The sequence below is a fragment of the Mastomys coucha genome, unplaced genomic scaffold (genome assembly GCF_008632895.1).
Source record: "Mastomys coucha isolate ucsf_1 unplaced genomic scaffold, UCSF_Mcou_1 pScaffold9, whole genome shotgun sequence".
NCBI classification, from domain to species: domain Eukaryota; kingdom Metazoa; phylum Chordata; class Mammalia; order Rodentia; family Muridae; genus Mastomys; species Mastomys coucha.
The window spans coordinates 7,841,699-7,856,191 of NW_022196915.1; the positions used below are offsets into that span (position 1 = coordinate 7,841,699).

Sequence of the window (14,493 nt, forward strand, 5' to 3'; positions counted from 1 at the left end):
ACTCAGAAATCCGCCTGCCTCTGCCTCCCAAGTGCTGGGATTAAAGGCGTGTGCCACCACCTCCTGGCCTCTTTATACTTTTTTATTGGTACTTCTAACGTCATCTAAGCTGCCCTTAGTTGAGAAATAAATCCAAAGGTCAAGCATTTCTCCATGCAAGGCCGGTCTACAGATTGAGTTCCAGGACAGCCAAGACTACACAGAGAAAGTGTCAGGACACCCCCCAACCCCAAACAAACAAACAAACAAACAAAACCTAGACAAACAGACAAACAAAAAAAAGTTCATAGTGGGAACTCATCTCACACTCAGGGCCTCTGACTCATCCTTCTTTGCTGTTTGTATTACAGTACAAAGCTACAAATTGGAAGCCCTTAAAGTGAATTCTGTATGCAGTAGGTACATATACTATTTAAAGAGTGTGATTTGTAATCAGCTTTAGACTTTTGACTTTCCAGTTCTCTTTTACACATGAAGCTTAAATTATTTTACTGATCTGTTTTCGTTTTACATTTAAGTTATGTGTACCTCTGTGTGCCACATTTCATGTTTGCTGAGGTCAAAGGACAACTTGAGGGAAGTTGGTTCTCCTACTTCTGAGTCCTGGGTATTGAACCCAGTTATGATGCTTGGCACATGCCTTCCTCTGCCGAGCCATCTCAGCTCCTCAGATGCAGTGTTTCCACCCAGGAGTAAATATTCTCTGTGACACACACTTAAAGGTATGTTTCACTGATGGCTTAACTCACTGAGTTTGAATTTTGAGCAGCTTGTATTTTCTAATTAATAACTCGGAAAAGCCAGTGTTGCTTTTGCTTTCTAGTTAAAATGTCCCCAACAAGAGAATAATTTTTGATGAGTTTAAGTTTGTTTCAGAGATTTTGTACTTTTCTTTGGTTCTAGTAATTTGAGTGTTATCTTTTTAGTATTATTAGTTGTCAACATAATGTGGGATGGAGGCTGGAGAGATGGCTCAGCAGTTACAAATGCTTACACCTCTTTCAGAGGAGCCTAGTTTGGTTGCCAGTACCTGCATCAAGTGCCTCTTGTAGCCTCCGTGGGCATCAGCAAATACATATCTACACATGTGGGCATGCTTGTGCAAGTGCACACATAAAACATAAAGTAAAACCTTTGCAGGATAAAAATGCAGACCCTTGTGCCTATAATCATACATTGAGTTTCAGGACTAGGACTTAGCCGGCAAACATGAAATGTGGCACAGAGAGGTACACATACTTAAATGTAAAACGAAAACAGATCAGTAAAATAATTTAAGCTTCATGTGTAAAAGAGGTCTTATCATAATATTTTTATCAGTTATCCAAAATTTTGAGATCTAAAACAACAGTCAACAGTGGTGTGTAGGATTAAAACATTAAACAGGCTTTTGCTTTAGCCAGTATTCTGGTCTTACACAGGGAACAATTACTAGTAATCTTCTAAGAAGCTGGTAATCTGTTAATACTGTTAATAATTTAAAATCCTATCAAAACTGCAAAGATGAAAACTCCTTTGCTTTAGAAATGACCCACTGAAACAAATAGCCTTGAGCCATGGACTGTTAAAAGGGGGGGAAAAGCCCAAACTTTCAGCTTCAGTATTGGTGACTCCCTAACACTCAGCAAGCTGAGGCAGGAGGATTGAATTTTTAAATCAACATAGCAACACCTGTCTTAAACAAACAAACAAACAGACACCCAACTAACTAACAAACAGGACTGGTGAAATGGCTTAGCAGGTTAAGGTGCTTGTCACTAAGCTTGGTGACCTGAGTTCATTCTCTAGGACCCACATAGTGGACAGAGAGCACCTGTGAGTCCATACATATAATGCAAAGAATTGAAAATAAATAAAAAATAGAGCCAGGAGTGACAGTTCATACTTTTAACCCAGCAGTCAGGATGCAGAGGTAAGATCTTTATGAGCTGAAGTAAGTGCCAGGGCAGTTAAGGCTACATAATGAGACACTGTTTCAAAATATCATAAAACAAAACAATAACAACAACAACAACAACAATGACAAAAAACAAATAAAAAGTAACCTGTATAAATAATTGTTAAAATTTCAGGTAGCTTATTTAAATTTTTTTTATGTACATGAGTGTTTTGCCTGTATGCTTTTTGTGGGTATTGGTGCTCCCAGAGGCCAGAAGAAAGCATTGGGTACCGTAGAACTGGAGTTACAGATGGCTATGAGCCAGAGTGTGGGTGCTGGGAATTGAACCTGGGTCCTCTAGAAGAACATCCAGTGCTTTTAAATGCTGAGCCATCTCTTCAGCTTTTTCCAGGTAGCTTATTTTTAAAAGTATGATTGTAAAATTTCTTTAAATAGTATTTAAAATATCCTAAAATTACATTTTTATCCTGCTTCATAAACAAGGAAAAAAGAAATAGAAGAGGGAAATAGATTTGTGAATGAGGAAGGGAAAGAGAAACATTCTTAGTTCCTCTCAGCTATTCCTGATTCCTTTGTGACTTCTTTGTAACTTTTTGGTTTTTCACATATTCTGAGATATGTGAGTTTGTGAAAAACTTCTGGATATACATTTGGGCTATTAGCATGGGACAAGGAAAAGAGCTTTGGATATCAAGGTTTTAAAGGGTTTTCTTTTAGGTTTGTGAATCCACCTGTGAAGAAAGAGTACAGACTGAAATATTTTTCAGACTAAATTGTGAATCAGTCTTTTTTTACCTAGTCAGTAGTTTATAAAAGAGAAGCAGGAACCTATTTGGTGGCAAATTCTAATTCTCAGCACTAAGGGGGCTGAGCAGGGGCGTCTTGGGTTTGAAGTCAGACTGATAGAACTTAATGAGAAGACTGTCCTCTGGAGGAGAGAGAGAGGGGAAGAAGGTAGAAAGTATCGGCGCCCTATTACTTTGTGAAACTGTCTCAGTTATGTGTATGCCTGTGCATATGCGTAGGTAGCTACAATATAAAATGTCTTCTTTGCAGAGAATGTGCTTTCCTATTCCAAAGTCAGAGGCTTTTGTTCAGCTCCAAGAGTTGGTGGGTAAGAAATTCAGAATGGACTGAAGTATTGATTTGCACAAGCTAAATATCTGAGATAAGTTACTTAACTTAATAGTAAATTGACTATTCTTTTCCCCCTTCTTTTTTGAAGCAGTCTTTTTCCATGTACTCCAGGCTGGCCTCAAACTATGTAGTTCAAGTTATGCTTGAACTTTGTGTGCTTTTGCCTCAGCTTACCCATGGCTGAGATTATATATGAATGCTGTCACACTCTCTTGGCTCCTAAATTCTTGGAGGGTGGGAAAGAAAAGTTTGTTTTGTTTTGTTTTGATTTAAAAAAAAATAGTCATTCTGGCAGAAATGAGACTTTGGTTGAAAATTCAAAGCCTGAGATCTAAGAATAGCAATGAACGTATTTTGTACAAAGCTGTAGCTACTTAGAAAGCTGTGTGTGATTGGACTTCTGCCTCGTGGGTAAAATTGTGTGAGACTTTTGGGTATTTATAAAGTCTCAGACTTGTCAGAACAGTATGTAATTAGCCCCAGTTTGGAAGTCAGTCTGCCATGGCTTGCATTTCTGGTCTATGAAGTATGACAAGAGGCAAATGTATAATTTGACCACTTTGAGCTTCTGATTTTTTTCTTCTGTAAAATATAAAATGTGATAGTAAGGCATTTCCTGCCAGGGCTGCTGTAATTCCAATAGGAAGGAACTTGCAGCATATACAGCATTGTGTGTAGATGAATTAGAACAGCAAGTTTTACATACCTGAGGCTGCTAAAAGATGTTCAAGTAGGATTGTTCCCCTTTAGGCTCTTTTCCCGGTGAAACTGCATACACAAGTCAAATTCTGAATTTTTATTTAATTGGTAGAAAACAGAAAACAGGGTTGGAGAGATGGCTGAATTGTTAAGAGCACTTGCTGCCCTAGTAGAGAACCTAAGTTCCCAGCACCTACAGGGTGGCTTATGATAGGATATAGCTACAGTTACAGGGATTCTTGGGCCCTCTTCTGGCCTCCACAGGCTCTGCATACATGTAGTGAACTTACATACATGTGGGCAAAATACTTAAAAATCTTTAAAATACTTTAAAAATCTTACAACAACAGCAACAACAACAACAACAACAACAACAACAACAACAGAAAGCATTATGGCTAAAGATAGACTAGAAAATAAATCATGTTTCCTAGCTGTCCGCCCCTGGCCCTGACTGTAGTCTCCCAAGCTCCCAGTGTCTTTATCAGTGAGTTACAGCTCCATCCTCCCATGTCTAGTTCTCTAGCAAATGACTCCCGGATCCAGCTGCTTCATATCTCTTCCTATCTTTGTGCTTCAGAGCACTTGCATGCATCCCCGGGTTGCTGAACCCAGCTCCTGATCTTTTGCTTTCCTGCTTCTCTTCTCTAATCAGCACATATAAAGTCCTGGTAACCGTTGTAAGACCAGTTTTCCATTGTTTTAAATGACAGTGGCTTCCTGTCATGTTTCTAGGCTCATTGTATCTCATAGATCTGTGGCCAGATGATGTCCTTTTTTATTTGTTTTTCTTTACAGCAGTGGTCTAGATCTTTTAGGTTTGCCCTGTGTGGAATGGGCTTCCCCACCGAGCTCTTGTCAATGAATTTTCCCTTGGTAGAGAGAGAACTTTCTTGACGATCCAATGCAAAGGCATTCCCTGCATTGATGTCTTGGTTGTAATTCTCTGAATACCACCATGGCCAGCAGAGTGACAGTCTGAGAGGCAGGAGGGCAGTTCGGTTCAGCACAACTAAGTAGCCCATGTTTGTTCAGATATCAGGAGTCTGACCTGGAGTGGTTTATTTTATGCATATTTAAGCACAGCACAATTTGGTGTAAACTTGTAGATTGACAACATGTGACACTTTCCATAAAGATGGTTTATGTAGATTGACTACATGTGACACCTTCCATAAAGATAGATTCTATAGATTGACAAGCTCATGATAAGTGTCTCGGGGAGAGTCCAGTGTGGTCTTGGACACACAGAGTGCAAAGGTCACCAGGCTGTTAACCACATCCACTCTCAGCCTCTCTGGGTGGATAATAAGTTATGCATCCCTTCCCTTGAAGGAACAGCCCCATGTGTCTAACATACCTAGTTCCCCTAGTGCTTATCTGTGAGCACAAGACCTTATGTGCCTACCATGTAGCTCTTTTGATCATTTGGTGGTTCTTGTTGGTACTTGGTTATTCATCTGTAACACTATAGATGAATGTAAATTCTGCAAAAGGAGAATTGCTTATCTTTGCTGGGTATCTGTGTCTAGTACAGAGGAGGAGATGATACATACATACGTACACACATACATACATACATGTATACACACATTATATATGTTTGTATATATACATATACATAAACATTTATATATACATATATATTTATATATACATTTACATACATTTATGTAGGTGTGTGTGTTGAGGTATATATGTATAGTGTACATGTGTATTAGACAAGATCTCACTGTAGTCCTGACTTGCCTGAAACTTGCTACATAGACAAGGCTGGCCCTGAACTCACAGAGATCACATGCCTCTGCCTCCCTAGTGTTGGGACTAAAGGTGTACACCACACTCAGTAAATATTTAATGAATTAATGAATGCTTGGGAAGCAGTGTTGTGTACTTTTAAGTAGTTTACATTGAGCACCAGTTCACTGAAAATTAAACACATTAAACACATTAAAATTGTGGGGATATGCCTGAGAGAATTTTGTTAAAAATTTTTACTAAAGTTCAGTCAGTGAAGTATTAGTGTACACTTCAAAATCTCCAATGAATTGTCAGGCTCCATTTAAAGATTATTTGGAAATGGAACATTAAAATGAAATATAACCTAAGAATATGCAGATAATCAGAAATAGTCAACTTCTTGTAACATGCCTTGAGATAGCTATATATATATTCCAGCATTTATTTGAATGATCCTCTCTAACTAAAACTAATGTTAAGTGGTTCTTTAAAAATACAACTCAAGAGCCAGATGGGGTGGCGCATACCTTTAGTCTTATCACTCAGGAGGCAGAGGAAAGTGGGTCTCTGAGTTTGAGACCAGTCTAGTCTACAAAGGGAGTTCCAGGACAGTTGGGACTGTTACAGACAACTCAGTTTGTATTGGGACAGAAGTCCATAGTCCTTTCTTTAATAAGAACTGATGTGAATCTGATCTGTCACATAGAGTGAACTACTTTGTGTTTCAGATAAGGAAGCTGATGATCGAACGATTTGTTGAAGGTTAGAAAGTTTTTGGCAGGCCCACAATTAAAATTCCTATCTCCTTGGTGCTGGAAGGGTGGCTCAATGGTTAAGACCATATTCTGCTCTGTAGAGGACCCTGGATTGGTCCTCAGCTCCCAGTCAGGTTACTTACAACTGTCTGTAGCTCCGACTCCAGGGCATTCTGTGTCCTGTTCTGGCCTCTTCTTCACTCAGCAACATGTATACACTTCATTACAAAACAATAAAAATAAATCACTAAAAGAAAAAGAATTCCCACCCCAACATTTCTAGCCACCCCTTTTTATTTTTGGTACCTTATACTGTGGTATACCTTTGTTTGTTTTGAGACAGGTTCTCATTGTAACTCTGGCTGGCCTGTAACTCACTATATAGACCAGGTTGTCTCTGCCTCTTGTGGTAAATCATACAGGGACATAAATTGTAAGATGTTTTCTCTTGTGAGTAAGATAGAAATTGCTTTAAACATGCAATCTTTTTAGTATTTAGTAAGGGGATGTGTGTGGGGGGTTGGTCTGCTACATTTTAAGTGTCATGTGGGAAATAGTCCACATCCATGTGATGACAACTGGGCTATTCAAGCAAAGGCCCAAAGTGGTATTTTTACTTTTAATTATTGTGAAATTGTGACAAAGTAATTAACCAAGAAAATCACAGATATTTTATTATTATTCCTGTCTTTAAAAGTTCATGTATTGACTAGAGAGATGGGCTCAGAGGTTAAGAGCACTGACAGCTTTTCCAGAGGTCCTGAGTTCAATTCCCACCAACCACATAGTGACTCACAACCATCTGTAATGGGATCTGATGCCCTCTTCTGGTGTGTCTGAAGACAGCTACAATGTACTCATATACATACATCAAATAAATAATCTTTAAAAAATTCAAGTACATGAAAAACAACATTTACAAAAATATCCAGATCCTCTAAAGATAAGGATAGTTTTGTTGTGTTCTTTAAATTATAGAAGTTTTAAAAGAGCAGGGATGTTTTACCTTTTTAAGCCATTTTAAGATGACAAAGTACTGGGTATCTAGGTAGGTGGTAGAGTATTTGTCTAGCATTACAAGGTCTTAGGTCTAATCCCCATTACTACATAAATACACAGATGTGCACCTACATATATAACAACAATAATGTTATTAAATAAAATTACTATCATGGAGGTAGCATAGTGCTATAAGCCTATAATCCCAGCACTTAGGATGCTGAGGCAAGAGAATGTGAATGTAAGGCCAGCTTGAGATATATAAGGAGATTCTATCTCAAATAAAAAAGTATCTGCACCCTTCTGGTGCACACACATTATGTGTAGCAAATACATAAAATTAAGTAAAACCTTTAAAAAAGTAATTAACATTATAAAAGTGCTAATGACTGTAAAGCCAGTGTGTAGGAGGGCCTGGTGGTGCACACTTGTAATCCCAGGCTTTGGGAAGCAGTGCCAGACGATTCTGAGTTCAAAGCCAGTCAGCTTGGGCTACGTTAGTGAGTTCTAGGACAGCTGGAGGTACAGCTCAGAAAGTCCTCAGAAAACAAAACCAAACCAGAAACCTCCAGAAGAAAACCCTCTTGGGCCAGGGAGATGGTTCAGTAGGTAAAGGTCCTTGCTACCAAGCCTGACAAACCTGAAATCAATCCCAGGACTCAGGGTAGGAAAAAACTAACACTTGAAAGATGTCCTCTGATCTCCATGGGCATGCCATGGGATGTGTGGGACAACCCATAAATAAATATGATAATAAACAAAAACAGTAAACACAAAAGACAGTGAGTGTTAGAAAATTTAAAAGCTATATCAACATTGAAAATTTTATGTAAACTTTCTTTCCATGGAAAGAAATGCAATGATGATTGTTAGGTGTGTTCTTCCCAGTCTTTTTTTTTTTTTTTAAATGACTATACGGTATGCATTTTTAAAAACTCCACAGATTATAGTCTGTATTTTTGCTTTTTTAATTTTATACTATGTCTGAGCATTTTCCTATTTCTTTGAAAAAATATGGAAACATTTCATAGTTACCCTATAATATTCTATTACTGAAATATTACTTTGCTACTGGTTTACAGTACATAATACACTTTTGGTATTGTTAATGATCAAGTTTATAACTGGATGTAGAATATTTGTTCATGTTTGTCTACTTTTTAATAAACAACTGCTTCAAAAAATGAAATTTCTGATAGCATTGGCAAAGACTTTTTCTAAATGTGCTCATTTATCTTCCCACTGAAAATGTTCTGGAGTGCTTTTTCATTTTATTGTACTCCTAAAAACAGATTGGTTGCTTTTTAAGAGCATTGCTGTTATTTCTGGGCCTGGGAGTATCTGTTGAAAAGATTAGTAAGTAGGTGTGTCCACACCTTTGTTCTGCTATCTAGAGGCAGTTAGCTACTTGGGGCTCACTGTCTGTCTGCTTTATAGCAGCCTCCCAAACCAAGATTAGATAAAGTGGACAGAAGAGCAGTTGAGAGGATCAGTGTATGTAGGCTCTGTTCTCTAGCTCCTTCCTCAGCCTCTTCAGTTTGTCTTTACCCAACTGACTCTGGAAGAACAATCACATCTAAGTCCAGTTCGTTGAAATAATATTTTTGTGTGCAAGTTTCTCAAGTGACTGGTGTCTATATTTTTTCTGAGCCTCAAGAGAAATTCCATTGTTTCACTTTTAACATTAAAGTTAGGTCCATTGATTTCCTTGGTCCCTTCAAATTTTTTGTTTATTTGTGTGTGCAGATGTGTGCCACATGTGTGTAGGTTCCAGGGAGTCTGGATTTTCTGGAGCTGGAGTTAGAGATGTTTGTGAGCCACCTAATGTGGTTAATGTCCAGCTAGGAGCTGGACATAGGTCTGGGAAGAGCAGCAAGTGCCCTGTTCACTGAGACAGACGTCTCTTCAGCTCCCAAGTACACACTATGACATTCCACCCATCCTCCTTTTTTGAAGCTCAAGGACAGGTTATTAGAGTTTAAGAGGAAAACCTCACTGTAGACAAGCTGTAAATCTTTAAATTGTCGGGAAGGGAGGAGGAGACTTGTAGCAGAAAGCCATGCTGCTTGAGATAAGGGATATGAAGGTCAGTCACCTGACAGCAGCACCCATTTAAAAATTAAAAAAAAAAAAAATTTGTGGGGTTGGAGACGTTCTTCATGGTTTATATGTATCTGGAGGTCAGAGGATGGGCAACAGTACTTGCCTCCATCCAGTGGGTTCTGAGACTAGAACGCAGGTCCCAGACTAGCCTTGCTAGCAGTCTTTCAGGGCTGAGCTATCTTCCTCCCTTCCCCTCCTCCTTAGCGATTCTCAAGATTGCACTGAAGTCCTTATACTCCCAAGACAAACACTTTACTGCAGAACCATGCCTTCAGTCCCTCTCCCCCATCCTATGCCTTGATAGTGTTGGACTTGTTTCCGATATATGTCAGACCAAGGAAATTGATCACCATTGTAATGTGCTCAGTAAATGAGTGCTGCTGGATGTGTCCTCAGCTAACATAAATATTATTACACAGAGAATAAAGAAGGAATAAACAAAAGCTATTCGGGGCATAAAGCATTTACGATTCCACCCCCTGTGTTTGTTTTCCCGCAGCTTTTTTTTTAGTGATTCATTATCCGTTTCTTAGCTCACCGTAGCTCACTGAGCTCAACGTAGCTCAGCAATCTTTTTCCTGTAGCTTTAAATGCTTGTTTTACAGCTCAGATATTGGGGAAAGCGAGGTAATCTGACAAGCGTGGCAAATAGGGCATTGGGTAGTTTGGTTAGAAGGATATAAACTTTGTTTAGTACATACATGGATCACCTGGGTACACACTAAAAATACCGGTTGTTTGGACCTCACCTCACTTAGATCCTGATTCACAGCTTGATGATCCCTAAATACATTTATAATAGATAACTGTTTAAGTGTTTCTGAAGTTCAAGAACGTTTGGGATCATCTGCAGCTGACTCCCCGAGGCTGCAACTTGGAATTCAGCGCGCCTTGCAGCTGTTGCCACGCTTTTAGTTTTCCCCGGCCTGAGGTTTCCCAGGTGGCTGCTTTTCGTCTGCAGAAGAGGTTTTGCGGGCTGTTAAACCACGTCCATGATTTGTCCTGACAGCGTCCCATTTCCCCCCCAGACTGTTAAAGGGACCTGAGCTCGCCGAGGTAGAGCGTGCCCATGTGACTGCGAACCCGGTTGCCAGCGGCGCGGCCATTTTTGAGGCGGGCACTCAACCTTGTTGCCCTGGGGGGCCGGGAGGGCAAGGGGAAGTGGTTACCAGGACCCAAGATGGCCACTGTGCCCGCTAGCCAGCCCTCTGGCTGGTCAGCTAGCCCGCGTGGCAGCGAGCCTGACCGAGTCCTACCGAGCCCCGCGGGCAGCGAGCCTCCGCGCTCAGCTCTGGGGGCGGGGCTACAGCGGACCGACGGGGGCGGGGCGTCCGCCCTCCTCTGGCCGCAGCCAATCAGCGGGTGGGGCCAGCTCTCCCCGGGCCGCCCGCGCGCGGGGTGTGTGAGGACGCGCTCTCTGTCGCTGAGTGCCAGAGCTGGGGAGCAGTTGCTGTGGTACCTACTGCTACCCGGACAGACGCCGAGCATCGGACATCAGGCGCGGGGCGCTGCGGTGCGGGACCGGTAGGTGAAGTCATGACGTCCACCAGGTAAGCAGAGGGCGGCCGCTTCAGCTGTGCCCCGGCTGGGCGTGAGCTTGCAGATTCAGGAAGAACTATTGCCCCTTCCCTGGGTCTAGAGCCTCCCTTTGCCGCTAGCCCCTCTTCTGTTCCCCCTCACACTTCTCACCGGTACATTTCTGGTTTCTTCCGAAGTTTTTGGATTAGTAGCACAAGGCGCTGCCCTATTCGTTGCCACTTACTTGAGGTGACCCTTGCTCAGATTCCAAGGTCTGTGGCTTACTTGTGTGTGTGTGTGTGTGTAATGAACTTCTCATGAAAAACTGCCTCCCGCCCCCATCGACCCACTGTGGGGTGACCCGGGCCCCAGGGGAATGTGCCCTGTACAGTGTGTGCCCATTCCTCAGTGTCATGCCTTCTGACAGAACTTCATGGTTAGCCATGAGCAGATCCGTAAAGTTGGCACTTCTCATGTAGATTGTTCCCAAGTTGTGAAATTGCGTGTCCCTAAAATATTTGACTATGACTGGAATTAGTACTTTGGTTCTCGAAGGTACCATATGTTTGCCTACTTTTATATTAGCGTCACAAGTGCAATAGGTTTTGATATAATGGAAGCAGACTCACCCAATCACAGGTTCAGGGTTTTGAATGTTCCTCTTTTTTTTTTTTTTTTTTTTTTTTTTTTTTTTTTCTTTTTTGGTTGTGTTAGTGGTGGCGAGCAAATGGTTATACCTAAGTGGGCTTGCCCACTTTATTTGGCTTCTACTGAATGCTTATGTAAATGTGACTGTTTATAAAAAAAAAAAATAAGTTTCCTCATTTACCCAGTGTTTTGGAATGCCTATTTAAAAGTAGATCTTGGCCTTTATTTTCCAAAAGACAGGGAGGCCCTGGCACAAATTTGAAGAGAAGTAATTTGGGGCCATGAGCTTTAAAGGGCCTAAGTCCTAGTAACTTAATAGCTTTTTGGTGGTAATTCTGTTACTCATTTAGAACCTTTTCCTCAGGTGTGATAGGACACAGTGGTGCTGATCTAGGAGGCTGCCTTTTCTCTTAAATTTATAATTATGTAGTAAGGTGGACAAAGAGTACTGCTCATTCATAATGCAGGAGAAAGCCAGGTGTGGGAGCATGGAGACCCATATGGCCTTTTTGGTAAATGATGTTGCAGCATATAAATCTATCTTTTAAAGTTAATGGCATTTTACTGTAAATTAGGATAGTGCTATATGGCAACAGTTAATTTCCCTTCTGTTCATTCCTATGTCCCTTCCCATCCCTACAGGATTAGGTGTGCTGGCCAAACATGCTTTCTAAAGATTCTTTTTTAATGTCCTGGGACTTGAACTCAGGGCCTTGTTCCCAACAAGCACATCCTCCCTGGGGGTTTAATTGCCCATTTTACTCCAGGCCACTCTTCACTGGTGAAATGTCCAAATTGAGATGTGTTTGTAGTGTAGGAATGTACTAATTGTTTTCAAAAGTCTGAGTTAACACCAGCCTTGGATTTGTTTGTTTGTTTGGTTGGTTGGTTTTGGTTTTTTATTTTTCAAGACAGGGTTTCTCTGTATAGCCCTGGCTGTCCTGGAACTCATTCTGTAGACTAGGTTGGCCTCGAACTCAGAAATCCATCTGCCTCTGCCTCTCAAGTGCTGGTATTACAGGTGTGTGCCACCACTGCCCAGCCCTGGATATATTTTGAAAAGGTAGATAAGTGACTTTTTTTTTCTTTTTTTGGTCTGCTTCTTCGGGTCTGGTTAAAGTCCTGAGCTACCGAAACATGGCTTGAAAAAAAAAAAGTCACATTTTGATGTAGGAACTAAATTGAAGAAAAGTTGAGTGCCTAGCACAAAGTCTTAGTAGTAAAGTTAGGACGTGAATCTAGCTCTTGATACCTTTGTAGAAACAGTGCACTAAATTTTCGAAGAACATTTATTTCAGTGTTCAAAAAAACTACAAAGTATAAAGATGTGAGGCATCTTGTAGGAAAGGTCTTGCTTTCCTCTTTCTAGTAGCTTGTTTTATACCAAGTGTGGGCAGGGAGGATGAGGAAGGCCAAATGACACTGTGTATGACAGTTTGGCAGGTGCCCCCTGAGGACTGCAGCTACGGCAGTTATGCCTTGTCTTCATCAGTCAGCATGCCGGGCGGGCGGGTGTACCCCTTTACTGCCCAGCCTAATAGTGATGCAAAAGCTAAGTCTTAAAATCCCCTTCTGGTGATCCCAAATTATCAAAATCGGACCTCATGTGCTGTGTTCTTGCTTTTACCCCACACTTAAAATAATTGTTGCTAAATATAGCAGCGTGTGACTTTGCAATGACTATCAAAGAATATAGGATTAGAAACCAGACATACCTACAATCTAATTGAGGCTCTTTTCTAATTCTTTCTACCATGGGCATTTGTTTAATGAAATCTCTCACTGCTGTGATACCAGGCTCTCTCCTACAGGGATATTGTACTGTATTACAGGGAAATTGTACTTTAAAACTTTGTTTTGATTTTGATATTTTGAGACAGGGTCTCACTGTTATCTTGGGATAGCTTAGAACTTGCTAGAGTAGCCCTCCCTGGCTGTCCTCAAAATTGGTATCCTTTTGCTTTGATCTCTTTAGTGCTGAGATGATGGGTGTGGCCCACTATTTGTACAATGCTTTTAAATTTCAAGACATTTTATGAGTGGAATATAGTTTCTATCTTAAAAGCCTTTCCCCCCCTAGGAAATGATGTCACTTGAAAAGATATGTTTGAAACTTCACTTTATAAACAGGAAACAAACTTACCTATGTAATTGCCTCATTTTACAGTTGAAGACACTAAAAATCAGAGATAGTATAATTTGTTCAAGTTTACATAAATTGCTACAAATCTTGAAACAGATCCTAGATTTCGAGATACCTCACTTAAGCCTAGCGATGTCAGTTTTAGTGTAGCAGTCAACTCTTTTTTGTTTTTTTTTAAAGATTTATTTATTTTATATATGTGAGTACACTATCACTGATTTCAGACACACCAGAAGAGGGCATTGGATCTCATTAGACATGGTCGTGAGCCATCATGTGGTTGCTGGGATTTGAATTTAGGACCTCTGGAAGAGCAGTCAGTGCTCTTAACCACTGACTCTATCCAGCCTGTAGCAGTCAAGTCTTATTTCCTAATTATTTTAATTAGACTATCTATCTTTTCAGGCTTAAGGTCTTGAATGATTTCGCTAGAGGTGGTCTGACTGTCATAATTTGTATTTTATTCTACTCATTTTTAGTGATGAAGAAGCTAAACTTTTGCCTTACAAAATCGGTTATCCTTGGAGAACTACCTTTTATCCCTTGTTATGTATATCAGCCGTTCTAAGTGGTCTTCATTTGGGTCATGTTAGAACATAGTTGATAAATTAATGCTTTTGTCACTCTTAATTGTTCCAATAGGAAAGTTAAAGCGTTAAGTCTAGGAGATTTAGAAAATATTTGAATTTTTTTCTTTCTCTGTGTGGAAATTGTTTTCCAAATGGAAGTGATTCATTCTAGTTAGCCATGAATAGAGTCTGAGACAATGTAGATAGTTCACTACTACTTTGTGTACTTTTTACTGAATAACACTTTAAAAATTTCTCTGTTAAACATTGCCTTGTCTTCAT

At 40.3% G+C, this 14,493-nt stretch overlaps 1 protein-coding gene across 2 annotated transcripts in view; it reads left to right on the forward strand.

Annotated features, from left to right (window-relative positions):
• The window catches only part of Adk (adenosine kinase), a 412,863-nt gene that overhangs the window by 14,150 nt on the left and 384,220 nt on the right, over positions 1–14,493 (forward strand). Inside the window, exon 1 of one of the 2 annotated variants that reach the window (XM_031362751.1) lies at positions 10,683–10,883. The exons of the other annotated variant lie outside the window; for it this stretch is intronic. Within the exon in view, the coding sequence (XP_031218611.1) occupies positions 10,870–10,883 (14 nt within the window). The 5' untranslated portion in view covers positions 10,683–10,869. Of the gene's footprint in view, positions 1–10,682; positions 10,884–14,493 lie in introns of those variants that run through there. 2 annotated transcript variants of the gene reach the window in all.